Source organism: Colias philodice, chromosome 8 (genome assembly GCF_061535455.1).
Source record: "Colias philodice isolate Cphi_HAF_F1 chromosome 8, ilColPhil1 Martin Lab GWU primary, whole genome shotgun sequence".
Classification (NCBI taxonomy): Eukaryota; Metazoa; Arthropoda; class Insecta; order Lepidoptera; family Pieridae; genus Colias; species Colias philodice.
In genome coordinates, this window is record NC_143093.1 from 9,058,257 (window position 1) to 9,077,713 (window position 19,457).

Sequence of the window (19,457 nt, forward strand, 5' to 3'; positions counted from 1 at the left end):
CTTTATGGAAAAATTAATTTAGAATTTTATTTTTTCTTATAGAGCAATCAAAAACACAAAAACTATAATAATTTAATAAACTTACATGAAAAAATAAAAAAAACATGGATGTGGGCATGTTTTGGTATGCTTTTCTGTAAGGACATATATAAAAAAAATATATAATTATTTAACCGGTCATTCAATATATCGGTTGTCATCTCATAAAGTTTAATTTTATTTCAAATTAATTAAAGAAATATATCAATTTTGTAATTTAAACAATATATATCATAAATAAACTATTTTTGGACGATAACGTATAAATTGTAATCAGCTGGCGTTTGACAGCTTTGACAGCTTTATATGGCGTTTGACAGCTTTATAGGACATTGAACGTCATAAATTTGAATAAATCATCAATCATGAAATTTTTTGTAAATATAAAACTATAATTATTTATTTACTTATCACAAATGATCATCCATTTAACTAAACATGAATAAATAAGAATGTTATAGAACATTCGTTCAATTAATTACATTTGAAGAGCTTCGAGTATGTTACCGACTTAGATTACATCTTATATCTCGTTGACACGGTACGTTTAATTTGTTAAATTGTGTAAGTATTTGAGATTGAGAATTCAGATTAGACGCGAGACTATGCCGTTATTAGCGGCGAATAGGTGAGAACTACGGAAGATGATTCCAGCGTCCTATAATTAGATCAGTAGCGTATATAGTGTGTGGGTGTCGCATGTATACGCTGAAACGGCGCCAGAACTGTGGAACGTAGATACAGGTGTCGTTTGCGTTGCACCGAAATGCTGTTGCATTCGTGATCCGTAAAATATTATCGTAAACATAGTATAGTATTGAATTGAGTGCATAAGTGTCTGGACTGTTTAAGTGTATGTATTTGATTGTTTTTATCGTTATTTCACTTTAAATAATAAAACAATTAAAGAAAAGCAAATTCAGTATGTAAAAATAATAAATTTATGAAAAAAAAATAACTAAAAATAACATTAAATATTAATTATTCATAAATACTAAGCTATTAAAAGCTACTACAAATGTGTAAATAGTATCATTTGACAGAAATCATTGTGATGTAATAGTGCATTATTCGCTAGTTATTCATAATGTGCAATACATAATGGCTATATTTTTAAGTATATTAATATTTCAGAAAGTATCACTGTATGTATTACAATACAATTCTGCATTTAATTAACCTGGCCGACATTAACAATTATACATAATTAATTTACATTTAAATTGAACTTAATATATTCCGCCGAAAGTAGCTTTTTATATAACATTGATATAAATATATAATTCAGTTCGGTCCATTGGTAATATCAGTGTGTTAGTGATTGTGCTAACGAACCAAAGTAAATTTTAATTTTGAGTAGGTATAATAATAAGAATTTAAAATTGTTTTATCTGGAAACTTTTTTAAGAATAATAGTCTAAAATTTATTAAAATTAGATTTCTCAGTGGTTTAATTGCTCCCTTAAGTAACAATTTATTGTTCTAATGCCCAATTTATAGTTAGTTATATTTTCTGAAAGTACAAGAAAAGTCTTAAATATAATTATTTCAACAGGTGCGTGATATAAACTCCAAAATGGTTTCGGAAGGTGTACCAGTAGATCTTTACATTTACGACCTGACTAATGGACTGGCTTCCGTTTTATCACCAACTATAATAGGTATTATGTTTTACATTTTATTTTAAATATAATAATATAACATAGACAAAATTTATTTAATAACTCAGCTAAATTTAGAAATTTAATAAAACTACTGAAAAATACATTTTTTATGATACCCAATATTTCATATTGGTTAAAAGGTTTTAAATGTTTGAAGATTGCTTCATTCCATTAAATTAATATATTTTTTTTTATAATTTATCAGTGAATTTGTTTATCTGCAATTTATTAAAATTAATAGCTATGATCTGTAGAAATACTTTCTATAGTTCTTTAGTACCTATGTACTACAAGTACATCAAATAACAATCTACCTGCTATTAGCAACAATTTGATTTTATTAGCTTATAATATAAATATATATGTTGTAAAAAATGAATGAATACTTTTTCTAAATTGTTATTGTTAAAATAGAATTGTTATATAATTTATTATGAATAACATTTTTTAAAACCTCATAACCCACAGGAATCTATTACCTCAAAACAACTGTGACCTAGTTGTACATTTTTAGGTCACCTCTAATGAGAAGCTTAGCATCTATTTCAATTATTGTTTTCTTTGCTATTTATTGTTGAATGTCATAACTAATTTTATAACCATTTAGTGTTTGTTTGTCTGTCTTTTACATTGCAATGCAGCAAATTTATGGTATGATTTTAGTGTCTGGACATTTGATCACGCCGCGCGGTTAAAGCCGCGGGCGAACTATTGTTATGTATACAGGCCCTTCTAGGCATTTTAGTAAATACTAATTTTTAAAATGAATAAGAATCTTGGAATTAAAAGATGATGTAAAAAATTAGACATTTTGTGTAAACAAGCAAATCAGAAGACTATTTATATTAATAATATCCGTATGTAATATATTGTATACTATGTGTAGTCTTATACTTATTTATTTAATGATTTTTGTGTTCTGCACCTCATCATTAAACGTAATTCTCATGATCCTCGAGTAAAGGTTGCCTGGAAGAGATCGTTGCTTTAGCGATAAGGCCGCCTTTTTGTACGTGTTTGTTTGTATGTGTTTTTTCGTATTGTTTCCTTGTTTTGGTGCAAATAAAGTACATATTTTCATTCATTCAAACAAGCTCTATAAGTACAAAACTCTTTATCATGTTAGCAATCAATGGATCACCGCAAAAATTGTGTTTGGTCATTATTCCGTATCAATCGATCTCTGTAGAATATTTTTAATACTTAATTTTCAATGATGTAATTTTTTGTGTTACAGGTCGCAAAGTCGAAGGTGTTTGGCATACGTCAATCGTGGTTTTCGAGAGGGAGTATTTCTATGGAGCGTCGGGAATCACTAGCTGTGCTCCTGTAAGAATCGTTCAATTATTTATTAGATAGTAGATAGAGGCATCATTATTTTGACTCATTGATTTTATTAGTGTTATATGCACTTTTATTTAGGTAGTATATAGAAAATAGGTAAGTAGTAGTCACTAGCTTTTAATGAATTTAAATAATTTTTAAAGGAATTCTTCACCCGGGTTAGAAGTTAGAATAAAACAGTTTTTTATTGACAAAATTTAAACAATACTCGATGTATACTAATTAATAATGAATGCTATTCAATTACATAAATTTTATTCAACAATGGTATAGTTCAAGGAGTAATATTATAAAAAATACCTACCTGTTTATGTCTATTATCCAATAAGGATACAATACAATGGAATTATCATATTCAAATTAATTAATATTAGATAAAACGGAGAATAACAACCTAACCTACCGAACTGTCCGACCATAATAAGTGTATAAATTAACATCAAAAAAATCAACTTAATTCCAATAGGTAACAGACATATAATTAACTAGCAATGCCCTGCGGTTTCACCCGCATAGATAGCGATATCGTTACAGTGAAAAGTCTACTATAGGTCGGACTAAGTCTATTATAGGTTTAATTTTTAATCACATGAAAATCACCTTTACCCCGTCCCGCACTACGGCCTTTTCTTTTTTTTTTTTTTTGTTTTACTGGGGAAATCTTTCATAGATGTGTTCCGTCAAGACGCATATTGGTAGAATTCCTCCGTGACCCCCGCACTACGGCCTGCTCGAACAGTATACCTACTATTTTCTGTAGATTGACACTTTTAAAAATTCGTTATATCTTTTGAATGGAATATCCAATTCTTTTCATTTAAAAAGTATTTTGCTGGTATTGAAACAGTCTATAATAAAACATCATTTAATGGGATAAGGATTAATATATGTGTATGGATAACATGGTTTGATTACTGTCGGCACTTCTATTTACTTTGAAAACGTAAAAAAGTTGTTGTAGTAACATAACTACTGAAGATGGACATATGGTATCGCGGACTTTCTTGTAGATATTGATCCATTCTATAATACCGTAGAACATTTTTTTGTTCTATCTTCAATAGATTCCGCAGCGCACGCGATGACAGAAGTTTTATTGAGGATTTTTTTACACCTTGGGTTACATTATTGCATTTTTGGTAAGGATCTCTAATTTTTTTGAAAATGCAATATAGCCGATGTTGCTCAGTAAAGATGCAGCTTTCTAATGGTGAAAGAATTTTTGAAATCGGTCCAGTAGTTTATGCGTGAAAACCATACATACATACATACATACATACATACATACATACATACATACTTACAAACTTTTCCTCTTTATAATATTAGTATAGATGAACCATTCAATACGTAATAACAATGAAATAATTTGGAAAATCCAAAAGTGCACGCCTCATAATTTTTTTTTAATAAATATTTATTAATTATTATTTTTGTTTATTTAATAACAATTAAACCACATCGAATCAGACCCTGAAAAATGAAAGGGTTCTATTCCTGAGCATACTCAAGCGTAAGAGAAAAAAAAAAGACTCGATTAGTAAAGTATTTCGGTCGCTATCGTGTTAACAAGAAAAAGGATCCGCACATACAGACACACGGACGTCCAAGACAGAACTTTTTTAAACTGTTTTTTAACTAGTTTAAATAACAAAAATGACATCAAAAATATCATGAACGTTAAAAATAGTGTTTTTTCTTAATATGTGTGTGTATGTATTATCTTACAAGTGCAATGTATGATACATAAAGACATTTTAAGTTTGAAAAATCAGATGTTTTGCGCGAAGTGACAGTAGTACCCACCTCAACGCTTCGCTTATGAGGCGTGCAATAGATTACATAATTCGGTAGCAATTAGCCAGTGTCAGAAGCGAAATTCGCCTCGGTACAGTGGTTAGCCCGTGAGCGTGGCCTGGGTTTGATTCCCAGTTCTAAGAAAAAAAAGGCCTGTGTGCCGAGCACACGTGTAAGAAGTGAAACTTCTTTAGCAAGATTCAAAATCCTCGCCTTTCTTCACGACGTGACGGTATTGCCATGATGCGACCTAGAATTTGTACTCTCAACGCGCCTAAAGAAGTTTATCTTCAAAAAAATGTCTATCGGGCAGGACACAGCTATGGCTAATCACCTACATGTGACCCTGTACCCTGATTGAAGTCGATCAGTGAAACAGATGTATGCACAATGCATCTGCATTACCCCACTAAGGGACACGGGTCTTCACATTTAGGCTCGTATTAATAAACCGATCTCATACTCCCGTTCAAGTGCGAACCCAGTTGATACTTTCCCAAGTTCAATTCAGCACCTTAAGTTGCTGATTAATAAACACATATCAAGAGCGTCTCAAATTAGATCACTCAAGTTTTGTTTATAGCGGAGCACCTCAAATTTTCACTTATGAGCATACTCAATTCTGAGATCGGTTTATTAACAAGGGCTTTAGATGCGAGATGATTGTCGTAAACTAATTACTTACATGTTCCACGTGCTATAAATGCACTGACGGTTAAACGTACACATGTTTTCGTATTTCTGCGTGTGACAATGTGTTGGCAGTGAGCGGGGTGCATGCAGCCAGCTTGTATACCTACCTTCTACGATGTAGGCAGTTTTGTTCGTAAAAGTTCATGGACATTGTAATTTCAAAATGAAGTGGTGGAAGTTGGAGTGGGGTAGAGGGAACTCGATCACTGAAATATAGTTCAGGGTGCAGAAGATATGGACGTTTTAATGTGGAATGGACCTCAAATAAATCTGATTTATAGATGGTCAGTTTGAAAACGTAATGGACGTTTGAAGCATTCCCACCCAATTTTAGGCCCCATTAGTATGAAAGTTTGTTTTCTTCCTATCCTCATAACGTCAAGAATTTGTCTGGTTGTACTTTTCCATCATAAATCTACGTAAAAATAATACAATCATAAGGTAGTAATCAAGGTTCTATGTTGGGTCACTATTCCTACATCCACGTAAAGTGTTCGGAAGATCGCGATTTCTTATTTGAGTTCTAGTAGTAAGTCTGTCTAGTTTGCAATAATCCACACTGTAACATCATAAATATCGGCACACAGCACCAATTTCACTAGAAATATGCAGTTAAATTTATCTTGTAAACGTGGACATTTCTCTACAATGTTATTCATCGTATGGGCCAATTATAGATTACTGATATCATCATGAAAGAAAGCACAGTGGAATGCCTACGCGACGGCTATTCCTGTCCGCGTATATATAAACAACTCATTCAATTTCTTTTGAAATATGAGTTATTTTCCTGGAATATTACTTCAGAGAGGTACTTACGTGTTACTTTCATCTCAGATTAGATATTTGTTGATGCAAAAAATTACCTCGATTTTTTTCCACTTTATTATAACTAAGAAACTAGAAAGTAAACATCAAAGGATATAATTACATTAACATTACTGCTTATTCAAGGATTAGCCTTGTATATTAACAGATTTTAAAAAATACCCTGATGTTCTACACATTTGTGAAGGATTATGAATTATGATGGAAAACAATTGAAACTCTACACACATGTAAATCTTTTGTAGTTGACAAGGGTCCATCTAGAACATAAAATATCGAAGCCACTATATTAAAAAAACTTCGAGAATAAGCAAAGAGATTACAAGCCAAAGTTATAATAAGTTATCGCTACAAAGTATACGCAAAAAATGTTGACAGGAAAGTAATCATTATCAATTTGTTTGTTGGCACGCAACATTTACATCTCGACAATGCCAATAAAGGCCGGGTAATAATTCGTCGTATTGTCATCATTAAATAGCGATCGATGTTCTCGATTTCGGCATTGTTGATGATATAAATAAATACGTCGTCATCAACTATCATATAATCGATGTGTATAAACAATAGATAAATGTTGCGTGGAAGTTTTTCTTATAGTAGGATTTCTGCATAGCGTAGTGTAACTTTTGTTTAATGACTTCCTTAGACTACAAGAGAGGTGCTAGAACTCTCCTTAAATTGCATTATTAATCTTGACAAAAAATCTGTACGCTAATTAATGAATCTCCTATTAGGTCTAACCAAATGGACATCTTTAGCAACTTTATCCATACAAATGCGGATAAATATGGTCGCCGGATGGTTAGCGCTACCACCGCCCATAAACATTTGCAAAGAGGCGTTTGCAGACCTTACGTCTATAATTTATCTATACCAATGATATTGACGAAAATTAGACGGTATAAATGTAATAAAAGACGAAATGTTTAATGTAACGTCACTTCAAATAGTTATCCTCCTCAAGTCTTGTCTATTTCGTTCTCAAGTCTATAGTTCTAAACTCTTTGTAGACTGTACAAAAGACAAGCCTATGCTTGTCTCTAGAACAGTCTACAAAGAACCGAATTTGAATAGCACCAGTTTGTTTCCAAGGATCAAATAATATTGGTGCTTGTTATTGTTTCATCAGGCTGTAAATTCTTGAGTGGGCGAAGCGCCAACCTGACGATTAGGAAATAAACACAACGTCTTTACGTCTTTCGCGGTATTCCGAGTTGCTCTTAATTTATCGTTTATTTCACCTTTTGCGTCTTTGATCTGTTATGAATATTGTTTGAGGAAGCGTTTGGAAACATTAACCGGGTGAATGAAATGATGTAATTGTTGTATGGTTAATGGATGACTGTATATTATCACTGTATGTCTTCTAATTCGTTTGTAGAACAATATTGCGATACTGAAGTCGTTACTCAATTTTCTTTTCCTTGCATTTTTTGTATGATATTAATATGATAATAACTTCAAAATATATCGTTACCATAGTGGTGACTACATAATATTTCAAGCGTTTGTGTATATGTAAATTCAAGACTTATCGCTGAAAAAAATACAATTTTTAAGTCATTCAAATTTCCAAAATTAAACTTATTTTAATTTTAATAAAAAATAGTTAAATAACATACTTACTAAAATAAAAAAAGACGTGTGGCACTCGGGGACTGCCGCGGTAAAGCTATTGCATGCTATGCCTTCAAGCCACACCTCCGCGCCCGTCGAAGTGGAGAGCGTAAGGTTTTTCGTTACTAAATTTCTGAATTCGGTCCCCGCGCTCAAGGCCCGCGATAGAAGCTATGCAATAGCTTAAAAATCTGTTTAAAAATACTCATTTTGGTGTCGGAGGCCAAGATCCGCTTGAGGTCGTTGCGCCATCGAAGTAAGTAAGTAAAATACTCACCAATAAATTATCACATACAGTTCCACTAATTAAAATATACATCAAACGGGAATGCACTTCTGTACGTCCATCTTCGTTATGCTCTATATTCCAAGCCGGGAATAGTTATTTGTTGTCTTTTTCGCACTTGTGCTCTGAGATATGGAGAAAGTATTGCTGTTTCAGCTGACCACTTGAAATGACGGAAATATGCGTGCAGGTGACTTTTTGTTTTATGCGGACATGTGGGTTATTTTTGGGTCGGTATTTTAGGAAACACATTAAAATCGAAGAAGAAATGTTTTGATGATTAGTATTATTTATTTGTACTTATGCAAATTGCTCAAAAAAGACCACCTCAGAAGTTTCTAATCCATACTTATGTATTAATTACTTATAATTAAGCCTGTATTAATTTAACTATACATATCTATAGAAAACTAGCAGTCCGCCCCGCCTTCGCCCCTGGTACATATTTACGTTTTCTACATAAGAACCAGGAATATAATAAAAAAAGAATTAACGAAATCGGTTCAGCCGTTCTCAAGTTATGCGCTTACCAACACATTTTGGGATTCATTTTTATATTATTAGATTATAAATAACATATAATCTAAGATTTATTAAAATGTAATGTATTATTTAACAGGGGAGCACGCAGCTGGGCGCACCAATGCAAGTAGAAAGATTAGGATCTACCTTTGTACCCTTTCAAGTTTTCAACGAGTATATAGAAGGACTCGCTACTTCAACGTATAAGTAAGTTTATCAATGTCACATTTGTAGCATTTTTTTCCATTTATTTAATTTTTTTTTTGTGAAGTGAAACTTCTTTACGCGCGTTGAGAGTAAAATTTCATGGTCATGGCATCGGTGGTAAATGTTAAAAATATGTAATGACGATTCAAAAGTGCTTCTAGAAGAAGTCTAATTGAATAAATAAATGTTTGATTTTGTTTGAGTTTGAATACCGTCATAAGGTACGGCGACGATTTTGGTATCTTTGAATCTTAAAGAAGTTTCACTTCTGACACGTGTGCTCGGCACACACGCTCTTTCTATCTATTATTTATCCTATTAAGCACGTTTAGTTTTGCTTGTAATAAATCTTTACTATCATTATGGTTGACGACGACGGACGACGCGGTTGGCGCAGTGGTAAAGTAATTGCCTACTGAGCCGACGGTCCCGGGTTCGATCCCCGGTCACAGCAAATATTTGTGTGATGAACTCAATTATTTGTTCTTGGGTCTGGGTGTTATCTATTATATGTATTTATTAAATATTATATTTATCGTCGCCTAGTACCCACAATACAAGCCTTAATTGAGCTTACTGTGGGACTAGGTCGATTTGTGTAATAATGTTCTATAATATTTATTTATTTATTTACTAGATTTCCGCCCGCGGCTTCGCCCGCGTTTTCAAAGGAAAACCCGCATAGTTCCCGTTCCCGTGGGATTTCCGGGATAAAACCTATCCTATGTGTTAATCCAAGTTACCCTCTATATGTGTGCTAAATTTCATTGTAATCGGTTCAGTAGTTTTTACGTGAAAGAGTAACAAACATCCATACATCCATACATCCTTACAAACTTTCGCCTTTATAATATGTATTAGATTATATTTATCGTCGCCTAGTACCCACAATACAAGCCTTAATTGAGCATACTGTGGGACTAGGTCGATTTGTGTAATAATGTTCTATAATATTTATTTATTTATTATGACTAGACATCGGATTATATGCACTAACAAAATGCCAAAATATGCATGCAAATATGCACTAAAAAAGGCCGAAATATGCACTAAAAACGACTGATATGCCTAAAATATGCACAATACAAAATCAAAAAACCTTTATTATTTTATATATTTAAATCAAAGATTGTACAAATACAGTGAAATTTTCATGAAATTTAGTATAGTTTTTGTGCCAATATACAATTAGGCATTTTTACCTAATTTTCGAGCGCAAATTTGCGACGTTTGTCACCCGCGAGCCCAGTGTTGCCACCTTAGACCTTTCCGGGCTAAATCTAGCCCTTTTTTGGAATTTAACCCATGTTTTAAGTTTTAGGGTAATCTAGCCCTATTTTGAATAGCTCAAAATTTACTTAAAATGGAGCCCATTTTGTAATTTTTCGCCATTTTACCATGCCAAAATAGGGTTTGTTTACTCGCTGAGCGTTCTGATTGGCTAATAAAGGTTAGTCGACCAATCAAAACTCCCGTTACTTAACGAAATATGCACTATTGGGGAAAAAGGCTAAAATATGCACTAACGCCGTAATTAGCGAGTTTTATGCATTTGCATATGCAAATATGCAAATGCATATAATCCGATGTCTAATTATGACTATAATTTCCAGTGGTTCCGCGTACCATCTCCTAGAGCACAACTGCAACAACTTCAGTGAGGAAGTTGCGCAGTTCCTGTGCGGTGGGCACGTGCCCAAGCACATTATATCGCAGGCTGAACGGGATCTACCGGCGCCATTGAGAATGGCTCTGACGTCCATGTTGGGGCAACTGGTCCCGGGGGGTACTCAGGTGTGATGATGTAACACTATGTTATGTAGTGGTAGATATAGCTAACACTTTATGTTGTGTATTTCCAATTGTGTGTAGCTCTAAGTGTATACCTTCCAGATTTAACCCGATGTGATTATTTAAAGCTTCTTCTTGATTCTTCTTCGTGATTATTTCTAGCTGTTTTAGTGTAGTGCTTTATTTGTTGTAGATTTGTAGATATACCAAACACTTTCATATGTATATTTCTTTACAGACATAACCTGATAAGAATTTCCGCTGTTTTTAATGTATTGGTGTTAGGTAATAAATATACCTAACACCAATGATATAATTATTAGTAAAAAGGTATAGAAGTAAATTCTGGCTAATTAGCCACATTAACAAATGCCACTTCCGCAGCGCTAATAACCTATCTACACCTTTTTACTATTACTATTACAATATCATTGCCTAACGCTTGCTATTGTGAAGAAATTTCTTACAGAGATATTATGAGTAAAAATGTAGATAGGTTATTAGCTCTTCGGAAATGGCACGTCAAATGTGGATTATTAACCACATATTAGTTTGGTTGTCTCTTTTTCGCTCGCGATAGTTTAATCACGTCATCTTACTTTGACGTCTAAATAGTGTGTGCGTTCGAGCGCCCTTTTTGAAGAACGAATGTTTGCTGGTGGTTACCAGCAAACATTCGTTCTTCAAATATTTTTACTAATAATAATTGTATTATGTAGTGTCATGTATGTAGTAGCCGTAGATAAAACTAACACCTTCATATGTGTATTTCCTTACAGACATAACCTGAAATGAAGAATTTCCTGCGCTTCTTAGATCTTACTACTAGCTTTAATTGTTGTTCCATAAATATAACTAACATTTTCAGTTGTGTATGTAGCCGTAGATAACCTAACACATTCTATTGTGAAGAATTAGACATAACCTGATATGTTTTTCCCGCGTCTTTTTAATGTACCTATGTGAAATTTGCTTTAATTGTGATAATTCCATAGCCTAACCTAACCTAACACTTGTAATTGTGAATTTTAGGTGCTTTTTAGTGTAGTTGCCTAATTCTTGTAATGTGACGTAGCAATAGCCTGTGTATGTATATAAATATAACACTTTTAAAGAAAACCTATTCTAATATGCAGAAATATCTATTTTTGTAATTATGGCGAAACTTGTATATTCAACTCTTTCCAACCCAATCTGACCTATAACAATTTTTTGGCTTCCTTTTAGTGTAGCGCTTACACTTATAGATCACCTTCAGTTGTTTATATCCCTTCGGGACATCCTGTTTATACCTAGTGATAACTCTATTAAAAATAACGTAACCTGGCAAACTGAATGAACATAATGCATAATGTATTCAGTACAATCATCACGCGGCCAGACACGAAGGAAAGCACATGCGCTCATAATTATACGATATTTACCTAATTCGTCATACACTTGCATACGAGGGCACGTGCTGAAACATATGACATTGTCAAGTTTTAGAACATGTGCTTCAATGTATATGCCGACCATGTAAATAAACGAGCTTACCGCCAGCGGCTTCGCTCGCGTAGTCAAAGAAACGCCGCATAGTTCCCGTTATATAAAGACCTATCCTATGTCCTTCCGCAGGTCTCAAGCTATCTCTGTACCAAATTTGAATTTAGCCCGGACATACATACAGACAAACAGACAAAAATTCTAAAAAGCATATTTTTGGCTTCGGTATCTACAGTAGATTAGTCCGTAATTAGTTTAAAAAATAATATAGAATAATAAATAATAAAATTCAATGGACAGTTATGACTTTCGTACGATTTTATTATATGTACAAGTGACATTATAGACTACAAGCCCGCATATGAAAAAAATATGGGTCAAATGAACCACCACGGGACATATCTAGTACGAAAGAAGAGCAAAAAATAATAAGATTCATCACTATGCCGTCACTTGTAAGCTGTCCAACTGAGTGCAGATGAGAATTGAAAAGTACAGGTAGACTCGGTAAATTTTGGTCATATATTTTTGTACGGCATTCTTAATCATCGATAGATCCATTAAAAATAATAAGAAACCGCTCAGTGCCGTACAAAAATGTTGGTCCACCAAGTCGGAATTTTTATTTAATTTCCGAGAGTTACCGGGGGTAAATTTGGTCATTTGACCATGTACGGCATCTGTGTCATACTATTGCTATACTGCTTTTAATCCATTATTCCGCAACGCCGTACAAAAATCATGGGGACAAGGGGAAAAAATCGAGAGTTGTAATCCCCTCTCTTTCCCCACTCCAGGGGGTCATTTGACACAACACGAAATAAATTTATTTTTAAAGTATTTTATGCATAGATAATATTTTTTCATGTGCCGTACATTTTTGTTGGTTCAAAGGGGAAAAATCTGAAAAAGAAAAAATCCATATAACGAAATGTTTGCTTTATATTTTGATAATAAAATATAAATATACATTAATATTAAGAAGCTCGAGGTGGTTAATTATCACCTTGGAAAGTCGGAGTCAAGTGGAATGGACTCCCTTAAATTGATGAACTAATAAAAAAGCTATGAACGAAAAGATGTGAATTATATGCAATCAGCCCATGAATACAGGTAAAGTCACAAGCAAATGCTAGTAATATATACATATTCAAAATGTACAAGTAAAGCGCTTTCAAATGATACCAAACACGGCATATTTATCTTAACTTTATTTTTTTACTCTGTATGTTTTGTCCGCTAGAGGGCGCCACATTAGATTTTGTGAAACCCCATATAGCCTTTAGCTAGTTGGTCGCTGGTTATCCAGTGAACAATTCAGACGCTTCTAATGATATGTCATTTGTCGAATTCTGATAAGTAGTTTAGAAGTTACGAGGGAATAGATGAACATACATGACCTGTCAAAACCATAACCCTCCTTTTGCTTTGCCGTAGTTGGGTAAAAATATGTTAATGCCGTACTGTATCAAATGGCCATAAAGCACCCTTAACCTTTAACTAGTGACGCGGAGTCTCACAGGCGTCGCGTGTTTTACAAATTCTCAGAATTGGTCACTTCCCCCCGCCTGCCGCGACCCCGCTTCTCAGTAGCCTCTGTTTTAGTGCTAAAACGATCGGGGAACGAGGCGGGCTTGTCGCCGGTTGTAAAACACGTGAGTAAAAACACTTACAAAATCTAAAGGAGTCTGTCAGGCTAAATGTCCCTAGTTGTCATACAAATGTTTTTTAAACCATTTTTTTGTTTTTCAGTGCAAAATGGCGGAAAATCAGAGGAAACGTAAATTGTCTGCCACAAATTCACTGGCTTATGTGGGTACAATGAAAAAAAATATCACGTTTCACGATTTCACGAAAGAAAAGACCCTGTGCTCGTACGTACCCAAAAAAAAATAGAGCTGTGATATTTGTGTCTTCAATGCATCACAACAACGAAGTTGATGAGGATACTAAAAAGCCTGAAATTATTCTTTATTACAATGCAACCAAAGGTGGTGTAGACGAAGCTGATAAAAAGTGCTCCAATTATTCCAGCAGCCGCCGAACGAGAAGGTGGCCAATGGTTTTATTCTACCGCATTATTGATTTGAGCGGCATGAACGCCTATATATTATACAACATGTATCAACCTAAGGTTGCCGATAGAGGTGATTTTTTGAAGTCATTAGCCCGTTCGCTAGTGATACCACATATGCAAAGACGTGTCATCAGCAGTCAATTACCAAGGGAGTTACGACTAGTGATAAAGCGAGTTCTGGGGGATGATATGATCGAAGAAGGTGACCAAAGTCATGAGCCAAGTCAGGGTAAACGAAGAGCATGTAGGGTTTGTCCACCTAAACTACACAGAATGACAATTTACACGTGTGTCGGGTGTTCTAATCCCGTTTGCTTGCAATGTTCTCGCCCCCTGTGCAAAAATTGCCAGTGATGTATATAAAGTTGAGCGGTTGTCAAATTTTTTATATTTTTGTTTTCAGAAGTGCTGTTTTGTTCTTTCGTTTCTTTATTGATTAGATTTTAAGTAAAAAATGTTAAATTTCAAATGTTACTTGTGTTTTGTCAATTAAAAGGCTAAAATGGAGATCTCAAGTCAATTAAGGCTGAATAGTACTAGATAGAGTTAATGACTGTTTTTTCTTTAATTTTATAATAAAAGCTGATTGTATTTAGTTTTGTGTCTTTTATTACATACCGATGGTTAAATATCAACACAATTTTGATACGTACATATTACATTTTATGACTAAAATTTACTTTGAAAGTAGTAGTCTGTCAGACGTCATGTCCCGTATAGTGTTATACATTTTTCACGTCACTGGTTAAAGGTTAAAATTGTAGCTTTCGTCGCTTTCATCAGCCTAAAAGATGTGGTCTGCACAAAAATGTACGGCATCGTTTTTTCCTAATTTATCTATGTTAATACTATTTAAAACAACGAATAAAGTGTAGAAAACTATTATATTTCGTTAATCTACGATGTTTAAACTTTAACAAAATTTCTGGTTTTGCATTTCTCTATAACTTTTTTTAGAACGGTTTCTATTGAACGGCAATACTATACAACAATTGAATTTTACAATATCATGTTAAAAAAAAAGTTCCCGTACAGGGTCAAATGACCTTACAGCTCTTTATATCAAGAATTCGATGAAATTAAGATGATTATTGGTATACATTTAAAAGAACAATTATTTTTTGACGGCATTGCTTTTAATAGTACTTTTGAGTGCTAGATAATGTTTTGGAACCGAAGCCGTACTTAGTCAAATGACCCCCTGGAGTGGGGAAAGAGAGGGGATTGCAACTCTCGATTTTTTTCCCCTTGTCCCCATGATTTTTGTACGGCGTTGCGGAATAATGGATTAAAAGCCGTATAGCAATAGTATGACACAGATGCCGTACATGGTCAAATGACCAAATTTACCCCCGGTAACTCTCGGAAATTAAATAAAAATTCCGACTTGGTGGACCAACATTTTTGTACGGCACTGAGCGGTTTCTTATTATTTTTAATGGATCTATCGATGGTTAAGAATGCCGTACAAAAATATATGACCAAAATTTACCGAGTCTACCTGTACTTTTCAATTCTCATCTGCACTCAGTTGGACAGCTTACAAGTGACGGCATAGTGATGAATCTTATTATTTTTTGCTCTTCTTTCGTTCTAGATATGACCCCTGGTGGTTCATTTGACCCATATTTTTTTCATATGCGGGCTTGTAGTCTATTATGCCGAATTTGCGTATTCAATTGTAAGGTCTCAAGGTCTAGCCTCATTATATTCCTTTATCATATCAATGGTATTCCTCATTACATTTGCAATACTTGCGCATTTATAATAGAATTTATAACGTCATTCATACGTAGGTACATGCATATTTATAACGACATTGAATATTGAAATCGTAAGACTCAGTCATAGTTTTACAGGCCTTGTTTTTACATCCCGTAACCACTATAAAGTCGTACTAGTAGACTATCCATGAAAGTTATCAGAAATTGAAGAAAGAGCGTGTGTGCCGAGCACACGTCCTGTCAGAAGTGAAACTTCTTTGGCAAGATTCAATCGTCGCTTTACTCCATGACGTTACAGTATTGCCATTTTATTCTCAACGCGCCTAAAGAAGTTTCACTTCAAAAATGTTATACCGCGTAATTTTTATTAATCGGTATTAGAGCCATATAGTAGTTTTCAAATCAATGAAAGTCTTGGCTCAAATAGTCCCCGATTATTTGGTAAATTTGTAGAACGTTTCTTATGAATAAAATAAAGTAAATTTTACAGAAAACGGCTTTGCAAAATTCGGAAAGTAGAAATGAGAACGATAGTGGCCCAAGTCGTAGCAATGATCACTAAATGCTGTTGTAAGTTTTAATATTCCTTATTTATTCCATATATACTAGTTTGTCGCCTCGGCTCTTATCAAAAATTAGACTTAAAAAAAATTACAGGATATATATCTTTATGCGAATTTATATGTAATCTATCACCATAAATATCCACTTATATAATGTCTTTAAATGTCCTATAGTCACCATATTCTTCCGAAACCGCTAAACCGATTCTCATGAAATTTTGTGTGCATATTTGGTAACCTACCTAAGTGATAAAAGCAAAACAACGTTTTCTGGGACTGCAAGTTATTTATAAATTTTCATAATAGTAGTAGATTGTTTTATAAATAATCATATAACGTTCCTATCGTCTGTTGTGGACTAATAATCTATTTTATAGCGGCTATTGGATAGGATAATGAATTTTATACTTCTATAACAATGCAAACGTAAATATTTTACAGTTACCATCCTTTTTTTAATATAGAGACTCATAAAGTAGTGTAAATCATGTACAAATTCTTCATATAACATATTATATAATAACATAATTTATTTTAAGCTCATATAATATTAGGAAAATGAAGGCAAAATTTAAAAAAGACAGCCCATTTTATTCCTATGTTTTTTAAATAAATTAAACTGTCACGACTATGTAAAAAATCGAATATTTAATATAGTTTTTCAGTGTTTCCTTAATGCATTATCTAATAAGTTAATATAGGCATGAATAGTCAAATATAAAAAAAAAAACCTTGAAGTGTAACTTTTAACTCCATATAAATTCCTGAATCAGCATCTTACTTAGGAATCCAATATAAAATAAAACTTATTTGTTACTAAATATACCTAATATATTTCTTCTTCTACTCTTTGTTAATGGCAATAAATTGCTCATATTATTATATATCGTCAACCGAGGCAAGTGTGACAGTGGGGCTAGTGTAACAAATTCAAATTACGCGCCCTAAACACGTTTATTTGTTTTAACGCCATCTAACGTACGTTAGAAGAACTTATTCATCATTAATTTTTGTATCGACACACAGCAAATACTCAACTGTTTTACCGACATACGCCATTTTGAAAAACAAAGCGAATTATGATTGAAGTCCGTGATATCTGGGACGTCGCGTTTAGTGATTTTTGGTGTTTTGGAGTGTTGTTTTAAGGAGTTAAAGGTAAGCGACAAAGTATTACGATTTGTATTTGAAGTTTTATATGTTTCTGTGCCCAAATTTCTGATATTCTTTGACATATGTGCAATGTCACACTTACCTCACCCGCTAACCTAACATGGGAAAGTGTGACACAGTCACACTTACCCCAGCCCTTTTGTATGAGGATACCATGATAGTGATGGGACAGCATATATTTATACAACGATTTTTTTTAAAGTAAAATTGAAGCATTTTTTTTGTTTTAGATGGTACGATACTATAAAAGAAAAGCTACTGATAAATACTCTCAAGAAACTCTACGCGAAGCAGTCAAAGCAGTACGGGAGCAGCATATGACAGCTTTGAAAGCATCCAGAGTTTACAATGTTCCTAGAGCAACTATAATTTCACACGTAAATGGTGTTCGTGGTGTAAAATCGAAATCTCATGGGAGACCAACAGTTTTTTCAGAGGATTTTGAGAAGAAAATGGCTTCAATTGTAATAGTTACTTTTTTTAATTAAATATAATATTTAACTAATAAGTACATATTTACGTTTTATTATGCTTAAACCTTCCCGGGGGAAGTGTAACATACTGTCACATCACTAGTCCTCGAAAAATCTGTCACACTTACCCCTTCTAGAATATAAATCTGTTGCAAGCAAGAATAGACTATCGTGTTATTGAATTAGATTATAAATTAAGTTGACATATTTAATATCTCATTATTTCAGTAAGAGACCAGCAACAATAACCAGAGGAACAAATAAAAATGCTATCTGTTACACTTGCCCCATTCCTGGGGTAAGTGTGTCAATCTCCAACCTTCCTTTCTTTTTGCTTACGTATGTCACACAAAACTTCTAGGAACATTACAAATCATTGTTAAAATATTGAACAAATGAATAATTAATGTATTAAAATTAAAATATCGGCATAGGACTATTACGGTAACGAAATATTAAAAAAAATAATTTGTACCATTTAAATTTATGTCACACTTGCCTCGGCTGACCTTATATTGTGTACTGCATTTATTTTGAATAAAAATGGTAATTTGTGTAACGGTAGTGTAGATAAGAAAAGCAATTAGTTTATGTAGCTAATGTTATATTTTACATATTTGATATTTGATTTCTAAGTAAACCAGTTGAATTGAACCACTATTGTAGTATTTGTTTGCTTTAAAATCACCGGAATATCATGTTATATTATCAAAATTCAATATAATTAACTATTCACGCAGTAGACAAGGACAGATCTATGTAAAATGTATCTTGCATCTCTGTCTCACATTGTAATTGACTTATCTTTTAATAAGATAATATAACATGGTACCCGATTCCTTATAACGTTTTCCTGCATGATATATTATCTTGTAAATAAAATAATCTTTGTGCACTTATATATTATTATTTTTAACTTTAAGTAATTATGTGTATAAATAATTTACAATCAAATTGTGTCTTTTTTACCCATCCTTCTAGGAAGTATCACTTCATTTGCAATGCAAAAATATATACTTACGTTAAGAGCTAGCGCGCACGAGCAACTTTGTCTCCGCAACTATTTTGTCTCTCCCATCAATTGTATGGGGAGTTGCGTCGCTACGTGCGCGCACTTTCATACTAGCCCATGGGTGGAGAGACAAAATAGTTGCGGAGACAAAATAGTTGC

The 19,457-nt window shown here is 33.3% G+C and overlaps 1 protein-coding gene and 2 long non-coding RNA genes across 6 annotated transcripts in view; all 3 read left to right on the plus strand.

Annotated features, from left to right (window-relative positions):
• The first annotated feature begins 362 nt into the window (after positions 1-362).
• The window catches only part of LOC149486732 (uncharacterized), a 36,544-nt gene continuing 17,449 nt past the window's right edge, over positions 363-19,457 (plus strand). The window contains exons 1-5 of one of the 4 annotated variants that reach the window (XM_089698400.1): positions 363-580; positions 1,595-1,700; positions 2,941-3,032; positions 8,891-9,000; positions 10,614-10,794. In XM_089698400.1, coding sequence (XP_089554526.1) covers positions 1,616-1,700; positions 2,941-3,032; positions 8,891-9,000; positions 10,614-10,794 — 468 coding nt within the window. In that variant the 5' untranslated portion in view covers positions 363-580; positions 1,595-1,615. Of the gene's footprint in view, positions 581-648; positions 668-734; positions 893-1,594; positions 1,701-2,940; positions 3,033-8,890; positions 9,001-10,613; positions 10,795-19,457 lie in introns of those variants that run through there. The other 3 variants (XM_089698397.1, XM_089698399.1, XM_089698398.1) reach the window with 3 other exon arrangements.
• Positions 13,771-14,948, plus strand: LOC149486733 (uncharacterized). The gene is made up of 2 exons (XR_016315982.1): positions 13,771-13,931; positions 14,029-14,948. It is a non-coding gene; the product is annotated as an uncharacterized LOC149486733 (long non-coding RNA).
• On the plus strand, positions 17,522-18,326 carry LOC149486734 (uncharacterized). Its single transcript, XR_016315981.1, has 2 exons — positions 17,522-17,798; positions 18,044-18,326. It is a non-coding gene; the product is annotated as an uncharacterized LOC149486734 (long non-coding RNA).